At 34.3% G+C, this 10,498-nt stretch overlaps 1 protein-coding gene across 1 annotated transcript in view; it reads right to left on the minus strand.

Moving 5' to 3' along the window:
• The window catches only part of RELN (reelin), a 288,489-nt gene that overhangs the window by 176,441 nt on the left and 101,550 nt on the right, over window positions 1-10,498 (minus strand). The window contains exon 13 of the mRNA XM_017523146.1: window positions 2,926-2,992. Within this exon, the coding sequence (XP_017378635.1) occupies window positions 2,926-2,992 (67 nt within the window). The remainder of the gene's footprint in view (window positions 1-2,925; window positions 2,993-10,498) is intronic.

Raw genomic sequence — 10,498 nt, forward strand, 5'->3', positions numbered from 1 at the left:
GGTTGGTTTTGAACTCCTGACCTCAAGTGATCTGCCCACCTCGGCCTCCCAAAGTGCTGGGATTACAGGCATGAGCTACCTCCCCTGGCCTAAAAGTCTACTTTTATTCAAAGATTATTCAATTGGGATATAATGCTGATAAAGATTCCATTAATAATTTTTTAAAAACCTTTGTAGTCTTTGTTTCTCAGCAAAACAATAGGGTCACACACTCTGGTGATTTCAGGTATGACGTGAGGCTCTCCTGACTCCCAATGTGTCTCCTACTGGTCCATCTACACGTGCTTAAATGTAGCAGCACAGTCACCCTGTATGCTAGGCAAAAGACTCCACTGTTAAGCTACGTGGATGTCACTTGTGAAGGAAGGGTTCTAATGGTCTCTCTCTTCATTAGCATCTCTAACAGGGCTGGGCTTATCAGATTAGTAGACTGTCCATTTAGAGAACCAGGCCTGGGATTGTACAGAGGCAACAAAGTGTTAGGGAACATTAGAGAGCAGAATCTTGACATCAAATAGCAGTAAAATTGGGGGGGTGGGTGGGCAGTAAAGAAGAGAGAAAAATACAAAGTTGCAAAGGTCCCAGATTCAATGATTTGCTTAAAGGAAATAAGTAGTACTACATATACATTTCTTTTCTGTGCAATTTTGCTCAAACTCAATAAGGCACATACTGCTGGCAAAGGAGGTAGTAGTGAAACTTTTAGCCCAGTCTTAAGTGAACAAAACCAATGAGTATTACATAAAACACTGTTAGAAACAGGGAAAAATACTACAATTCCAAATGGTGAAAATATTCTGTAAAACCTCAGAAGGAGGAAAGGACTAAGACTATTTCGAATTAATATGTGGTGTCAAGAAAGAACAATGCCCAAAAGCATAAAGCTACCATATAGATTTCTGTTTGTATCCACCATGGGTGGCACAGATGGTAGCCTTAATAAAACCACTTAATTCTAAGAGGAATATGATACACATAAAATGAAGCATGAAGCATAACTACTGTAATAATAGATAGGTCTTTTTAGAAATACCACCTTCTATTTTTAAAAAATAAAAGCAGTTGTTATTTTATTCTATTTTTTTTGAGACAGAGTCTCACTCTGTCACCAGGCTGGATGGCAGTGGTGTGATCTCAGCTCACTGCAACCTCCGTGTCCTGTGTTCAAGTTCTTCTTCTGCCTCAGCCTCCTGAGTAGCTGGGACTACAGGCACACGCCACTACGCCCAGCTAATTTTTATATTTTTAGTAGAGATGGGGTTTCATCATGTTGGCCAGGATGGTCTCAATCTTTTGACCTCGTGATCTGCCCACCTTGGGTTTCCTAAGTGCTGAGATTACAGGTGTGAGCCACCGTGCCCAGCCACAATTGTCATTTTAGATAATTTTTTTTCCAAAACTTTTTGAGACAACATCAGAAATTGGAATATTATCTTGCCTCATATTAATTTTATTTTAAATACACTAAGACGGTTTGATTATGGATAATGGATGCATATAACAACTTGAGGAAAATACCAGCCAATGTTTCATAGATCTAATGAGTTGTGAGTGTTTGGGGGTGGGATTTGGCAGTTTTCCTAGAAAACACAAGGATGCATATTCAGTTTTGAAATATATATAGAAACTTTTCAATTCTTCACGTATAAAATATTTCCATTGTGCAGAGTGATCTCTTTGTTAAATTCATTGAAATATAGTTAGAAAGTCAAAAAGCCACACAAATCTCAATGTCAACAAATGCTTGCCTCATACATGCAATTCCTGTTTTTTCTTTTTCTTTTCTTTTTTTTTAATTTGAGCCAGAGTCTCACTCTGTCGTCCAGGCTAGAATGCAGTGGTGCCATCTTGGCTCCTGCAACCTCTGCCTTCCGGGATCAAGGGTTTCTCCTGACTCAGCCACCTGAGTAGCTGAGATTACAGATGCACATCACCAAGCCCAGCTAATTTTTGTAGTTTTAGTAGAGATGAGGTCTCCCCATGTTGGCTAGGCTGATCTCAAACTCCTGACCTCAAATGATCCACCCGCCTCAGCCTCCCAAAGTGACGGGATTACAGACATGAGCTACCATGACCAGTCTACAATTTCTAAATGATCAGGTTCAAAGCCCTTTTATGAGTTCTCTGTTCATTAACTAATTAGCTAATTGATTAATTATCCCTTTTATTGGAGGTACAAGAAAAAATATACTAGACGGTCAGCTGTTGAAAACTTATCTTTATAAGAGATTGCCTGTGGTTTCAGGAATTCCCAGAATATTTTATAATTAGATACTAATATAAGAATGACATAATAAATGTGAATATCATTTTTTGATATAAACATAAAATAATTATCTGGTGGTAATTAGATATTACATTATTAATGTATAATTTCAGACTTCAATAGCATTATTTCGTAAAACACTTTATAATTTATTAAAGACCCAGATGATTCAAAAGTAAACAAGATTCTTAAGTTATATTTAAAGATGATGAATTTGCTTACCAAATCTGCTAAATTTGGCCCAGTCCAGTTTCCTTTAGCATTGGATCTATAGGTTATTACTGATTTTTATAATCATTTACAAAGCATGCTAGGAATTACAATGTGACTCATGAACACCTAACAAGTTTATGGGAAGGGATGTAACTACAGTCAGGAAAGGCAGCCATAAAGCTGAAAGGAATTCAAATTTGTCCGCAAATTCACATGAGGAATGCTAAATATGTTCACAATTTAGCCTAATATAAAATGTATTAATTAACTTTCACTTACAAAATACATTTGAATTATCCTTACATTCTATTAGGAGTATCCAATTTTTTTGTCTTAAAAAGACCCCCAATCCTGAAAAAGGTTATTAAAACAAATGACTTGTGGCTTCAATATGTAAAGTACACATCAGGAAGGAGAAGCGGTAAGTGTTATTTTAAGATGCTTACTTGCAACCATGTCTAGTGCACTGTCCTCTGCCAGAGCAGAATTTGAGACATGATGGACCAATATAAACTGTGGGAGGAAAAAGAGAACATAATTACAAAAACCCAGAACACCACCATTACAATTTAGTGAAGGAGTACTCATGAAATATGGCCCCTGTGTGTATGCTGTGTGCAGAAATCCAGGCTAACATATGGAGTGCTGTGTGATAAGGTAACTGCTTAGTTACATAGCTGCTGAAACTGTTACAACTTATACAGATAATCCTTTCAAGGATTCTGAGTTGTTAAAGGTATTGGTTTTAGGTGACAGATAATCCTGGATTCAAATCCTGGCTTTACTCAGGAAACTGATAAGTAATTTATCCTAAGTCTCAATGTTCCTAGTCTTTAAAGTGAGATAATAACATTCTTTGGAGGAAAGAGTTAAAGAAACATGTTATGCTTAGCATGGTGCCCAGTACTGTATGGTTATAATCAGCACCATACTGAGGTCCACTGTTCCTTGACACCTTCCTGTCTTGTCGCTTTGATGTGCTCCACTGCGCACCATGGAAAATGAAAGGGGCTGGCTCCATTCTTCTTCAGCCTGGAAAAGCATATGGATTGTTTTCCCAGCACACTTGATTTTATGGCTGCAGAAAGATTTGCTCTAACAGATAGGGTACCCATGTCATAGTTCAAAGAGCCTCCATCATAAAAAATCAAGGATAAATGAAGACATTCCAAGTCAATGAAAAAAGTTGCAATTAAGAATTTTATTGTCATCCCTTCCTAGTAACGATGAAGTCATAAGGACTCATAACAGCCTTCTTTTTTTCCTAAGAGTGTGGAAAGAACAGAATAGCTTTCTTCACTATTATTAGTAATATGGTCAAGTTGAAAAAATTTTTTAAATGACAAGAAATATACTTTGCTTTAGGACTTTCCATTTTGCTAAGATTTTCAGGGTAATTTTCAAATAGTTTCTTTACGTACTAGCAGAAGTAGACTCTGCCATGAAGGAAGAACATACCTAACAGAATTATGATATTGGTCTGTTTTTCTCTACTTTTTTTCTGTGACATAATTCTGGAATTACATACTGAAACGGGAGAGATTTCAGAGGTTTTTTTTGTTTGTTTGTTTGTTTGTTTTTTTGGCAAGTAAGGACACACTTCTCCTGGGAATGAGTGAATATGTGTCCTCTTCTTCCCTTGTAAAGAATGCAAAGAGTGGGTCCTGTTTTTGTGAGAACCTCACATAGAATGATAACAGAATTAGAGATTTTGCACCAGGTTTTGCATTCAACATACCTTGCTAACAATGTGCATTCCATCTGTACCCATTCCCATTCTACTCAAAGCATGAGTCTACTCAAAGCATGAGTCCACTCAAATGATGGGAACTGAGAGAATGTTGTAGTAAACACTTTCTGAACTAAAATGGTGTTGTAACAGTCTTCTTTTAGAAGTTGGAACATTTTTTTCATAGGCTTACATATGCTCCATTGCACTCTTAATTTTCTCACACGTTTTTTCATTATTGGTTTCTAAGCTACTTTTATGATTATCAAAGTAATAAATTTTCATTATAGAACCCTTAAAAACTATGACAGCAAGAAAATGTCGCTCATATTCTGCTATCTAGAGGCAAATACCTACTCCTTAGAGCTGATGAACAAGTGCAATACTTAAAATGCTTTGCAAAATATTCTACAAATAAAGAAACTGCATTTTAATACCTTCATCTTTAGATGTTTTCACAAATTGACTGTTTATATCCATATAACTCTTATGGTCTTTGAGGGTGGGCCTTTTGGTCTGTTTTTTGGATACATATTGGGAAATAATTCATACTGGTTCATCAGTGAATTATCTTGTCTAAAGTTTTTCTCCAGTTTCAAGAATTTAATTAGTTGTGTCTCAATGTCTAAATTATTCAAAAATAACAAAAAGCTGATTAAAATGTGAAAAATCAATATTAAACAAGGGCTTAAAATTTTTTTTCCATTTTATAATGTTGACCTCAAATCAGTGGCTATGCTAAATTTGTGTAGCTATTGACATTTTTGTCCCTTCTCCTCTCTTTCTCCCTTTCTACTTATTTGTAGTATAAACCTTTAGCCAACTTACACACTCTCTGAAAATAGGAAATCTATTAATCTACCTGTAATTAAAATAAGAAACCAAACAATCAGGCAGTAATTCACCATCTTGTCTTGTGGCTGCCCCAAACTACAGATTCTGTTTATAAGTCCTCATTAAGTGTGTCTTCCTAAGAAATTGAATTTGTCAGCCTCCTTCTTTGAACTCTCAGCTTCCATGGTCTTTGGGGAGATGAGATCTTGCTATGTTTTCCTGGAGTATAGTAGCTATTCATAGATAAAATCATAGCACACAGCAGCCACAGACTCTTGAAATCAAGTGACCTTCTTGTTTCAGCTTCCTGAGTAGATGGAAATGCAGGTATGTACCATGCCTGACTACAAAAAACATTTAAAAGAGTAGGCTGAAAATTATTGCCTCATCATGCCCAGTACATCACTACTACAATCAGCATTTGATAAAGTCACTACACTAAGAATATGGAGATATATATATATAAAACCAATGAACTCATAGAAGGTCTTTGCCACTGAATGATCCAAGAACCAAGGCCAAATGACCCTACAGAGCATACATTATAGTCACATCCTCAAGAGGAAAAAATTCCATCCAAATAAAAGTAAATTAAACAAAAATAAGAGATAGTTTCATATGATGAGAAGGAAACAGCAGAACGATTCTGGAAGCATGCAAAAACAGTGTTAAAAATATCATACTAATTCTCTAAAATGGATCTTAATCAAAATGAAATTTCTGAAATACCAGATAAAAAATTTAAAATATTAATTTTAAAGAATCTCAGTGAGATCCAAGAGAAAGGTAAAAGCCAATATAAAAAAAGTCAGAAAATTAATTCAGGATATGAATGACAAATTTACCAAAGAGATAGTATGTTTTTTTTTTTTTTAAAAAAAAAAAACCCAAACACCAAACAAAACTTTTAGAAATAAAAAATTCCTTGAAGGAATTACAAAATATAGTCAAAAAATTTAACAACAGACTAGACCAAGCAGAAGAAATAATCTCAGAGATTGAATACGGGGTTTTCAAGTAAATACAGTCAGAAAGAAAGAAAGAACAAGGAATTTAAAAAATGAACAAAGACTTTGAGAAATAAGAGATTATGTAAAATGCCCAAACCTATGGGTCAAAGGTATTAATGAGGGAGAAGAAAAGCAAAAACTCTGGAAAGTCTATTTGAGGAAGTAATTGAGGAAAATATCCTTACAGTCTTGCTAAAGATTAGACATCCAGATACAAGAGGCTCACAGAACTCCAAAAAAAAAAACACATTGTAAGGACTTCATCAAGTTATATAGTTACCAGACTATCTAGAGACAGAGTGGAGGAATATATCTTCAGATTAGCATGAGAGTGTCTAACTATGTGTAAAGAAAATTCCATCAGACTAACAGTGGATTTATCAGTAGAAACCTTATAAGCCAGAAGAGACTGGAGTCCTATTTTTAGATTTCTAAAGAAAAAAATTGTTAACCATGAATTTTGTATTCTATTAGATTTAAGCTTCATAAATGAGGAAGAAATAGTCTTTCCCAGACAAGAAAATGCTAAGGGAATAAATTACCACTAGACAAATCCTACAAGAAATGCTAAGGGAGTTCTAAACATAGAAATTAAAGATACTAGCCATCATAAAAGCAAATGACAGTATAAAACTCACAAGTCTTATAAAACAATTACATAAATGAGACTGCAAAGCAATAAGATAAAAACATTATAACAGAAACAAAAACTCACATGTCAATGAACATAAATGGATTAAATGCTCCATTTAAAAGATACAGATTGGCAGAATGGATTAAAACACAAAATCCAGCCATACACTGCTTACAAAAAACCCCACCTAACTGGTAAAGACACTTATAGACTAAAGATAAAAGGATGGAAGAAGATATTCCAAACTATCAGAAACCAAAAGTGAACAGAAGCATCTATACTTATGTAAGATAAAACAGACTTTAAATCAACAACATAAAAAAAGGGGACAAATAAGGTTATTATAAAATGATAAAAAGATCAATTAAACAAGAAGATATAGCAATCCTAAAATATATACACCCAACACTGGAACATATATATTCATAGAACAAATAGTGCTAGACCTAAGAAAACAGATAGGGTGCAATATATACAATAATAGTGGGATAGTTCAACATGCCACTGACAGCACTATACAGATCACTGAGACAGAAAATCAACAAATAAACACTGGACTTAAATTGGACGTTAGGACAAATGAGCCTAGCAGACATTTATAGAACATTCAACCAAACAACCATAGAATATACATTCTTCTCATGAGTGCATGAAACATTCTCCAGGACAGACCATACATTAGGCCACAACATAAGTCTCAGAAAATTAAAAAAAAAAAATCAAAATCATGTCTAATAGCTTCTTAAATGACAGTAGAATAAAATTAGAAATGAATTCTAAGGGAAACTCTTAAACTACACAAATGTATAAAAATTAAACAACCTGCTCCCGAATGATTTTTGAGTTAATGACAAAATGAACACAGATATTAAAAAAAATTGAAAATAGTGGAAATAACAAAACGTCTGAGATATAGCAAAAGTAGTGCTAAGAGGGAAGGTTATAATCTGAAATTCCTACATAAATAATTGATCACAAATTAACAACATAAAAGTGCACCTCAAGGAACTAGAAAAACAAGAATGAGCCAAATCCAAAGCTATCAGAAGAAAATCAATAACGGGGATCAGAGCAGAACTAAATGAAACAGAGACCAAAAAAAAAAAAAAATGAATAAACAAAATTGAAAAAAAAAAAAAAAAAAAAAAAAAAAAAAAAAAATTCAAAGAATCAACCAAATGAAAAGTTGTTTTAAATGATTAACCAAGTTATCAATCACTAGCTAGACTAACCAAGAAAAGAAGAGAGAATATTCAAATATGCAGAATAAAAAATGAAAAAGGAGACATTACCACTGATACCACAGAAATACAGAAGATAATCAGTGATTGCTATAAACATCCTTATGTGCACAAACCAGAAAACCAAGAGAAAATGGATAAACTCCTGGAAACATACCTCCTCCCAAGATTGAACCAGGAAGAAACAGAAATACTGAACAGATGAATAAAAATTAAATCAGTAATAAAAAAATCCCCCAACAAATAAAAGCTCTCAGGACAAGATTGATTCACAGCTGAATTCTATAAGATGCACAAAGAAGAACTGGTACCAATCCTGCTAAAACTGTTCCAAAAACTGAGGAGGAGGAGGAAGTCCTTCCTACTCATTCTATGAATTCAGTATAAACCTGATACTAAAGCCAGGAAAGGACACAACAGAAAAGGAAAACTGCAGACCAATATCCCTGATGAACATAGAAGCAAAAATCTGTAACAAAATATTATCAAACTGAATCCAACAGCACAACTAAAAGATAATACAACATAATCACACGGGTTTCATTCCCGGAATGCAAGGATGTTTCAACAACTGCAAATCAACAAATTTGATTTACCACATAAACAGAATTAAAAACAAAAAAGCATAAAATGATCTTAGATACAGAAAAGCATTTGATAAAATTCAACATCCTTTCATGATAAAAACCCTCAACAAACTAGGCATAGAAGGAACATATCTCAAGTTAATAAAGGCCATATACAACAAATCCATAGCCAACATCATATGGAATGGGAAAAAGGTCAAAGCATTCCCTCTAAGAACTGGAACATGACTAGGATGCCCACTTTCACCACTCCTATTCAACATAATACTGCAGGTACTGTCTAGAGCAATCAGGCAAGAGAAAGAAGTAAAAGGCACCCAAATTTGAAAATATAAAGTCAAATTATCTCTGTTTGCTTATCATATGATCTTATACCCAGAAAACCCTAAAGACTTCTCTCAAAGACTCCTAGATTTGATAAATGACTTCAGTAAAGATTCAGGATATAAAATCAATGAACAAAAATTGGGAACATTTCTACATATCAATAATAAATGGAGGGTAAAATCAAAATGTCAATCCCATTTACAATAGCTACAAACAAAAAACTAAGGAGGTAAATGATCTCTACAAGAGAAACTATGAAACACTGATGAAAAAAGAACTGTAAGACAAAAACAAATGGAGAAACATCCTATGCTCATGTATTAGAAGAACCAATATCATTAAAATGATCAAACTGCCCAAAGCAAGCTACAGCTTTAATGCAGATCCTATCAGAATACCAATGTCATTTTTCACAGATTAAAAAAAAAATCGTAAAATTGATATGGAACCAAAAGAGTCTAAATAGCCAAAGCAATCCTAAGCAAAAACAGCAAAGCTGGAGGCACCATATTACCTAACTTCAAATTATACTACAAGGCTATAGTAATCAAAACCGCATGGATGGTATAAAAATAGACACATAAATCAATGAAACAGAAAAGAGAACCCAGAAATAATGCCACCTACGGACAGCCAACTGATCTTCAACAATCTGGCAAAAACATACACTAGGGAAAGAAATTCCTAATCAATAAATGGTACTGGGAAAATTTGACGGCCATTTTCAGAAGAATGAAACTGGACCCATACCTCTTACCATATACAAAAATTAACTCAAGATGAAATAAATACTTAAATGTAAGATATGAAATTATAAAAATCCTAGAAGAAAACAGATATGGTTTGGATTTGTGTCCCTGTCCAAATCTCATGTTGAATTGTAGTTCCCAGTATTGGACAAGGGGTCAGGTGGGAGGTGACTGGGTCATGAGGGTGGACTTCCCCCTTGCTGTTCTTGTGATAGTGAGTTCTCACAAGATTTTGTTGTTTAAAAGTGTATAACACCCCCCCACCCCCACCCTGGAACTCTCTCTTCCTCCTTCTCTGGCTATGTAGATGTGCCTGCTTCCCCTTCACCTTCTGCCATGATTGTAAATTTCTAGAGACCTCCTAGCCATGCTTCCTGTACAGCCCATGGAACTGTGAGACAATTAAACCTCGTTTCTTTATAAATGACACAGTCTGAAGTAGTTCTTTATAGCAATGTGAGAATGGACTAATACAGAAAATCTAGGAAAAACTCTTCTGAACACTGGCCTAGGCAAAGAATTAATGATTAATACCTGAAAAGCACAGACAACAAAAACAAAAACGAAAGACAAAGTTTCTGCACAGTAAAAGAAATAATCAACAGAGTGAACAAATCAACCTACAGAATAGGGGAAAATATATGCAAACTATGTATCTTAGAAGGGACTAATACCCAGAATTAACAATGAACTCAAATACCTTGACAAGAAAAAATATATAATTCCATTAAAAGGTTGGCAAGTGATATTAGGAAATACTTTTCAAAAGAAGACACACAAATGGCCAACAGGCATATAAAAATACTAAACATCACTAATCATCAGAGAAATGCACATCAAAACCACAATGAGATACCATATTACACCAATCAGAACGGCTATCATTAAGTAAAAAAAAAAAAAAAAAA

This window comes from Cebus imitator, unplaced genomic scaffold, assembly GCF_001604975.1.
Source record: "Cebus imitator isolate Cc_AM_T3 unplaced genomic scaffold, Cebus_imitator-1.0 Scaffold26, whole genome shotgun sequence".
In the NCBI taxonomy this organism is placed as follows: domain Eukaryota; kingdom Metazoa; phylum Chordata; class Mammalia; order Primates; family Cebidae; genus Cebus; species Cebus imitator.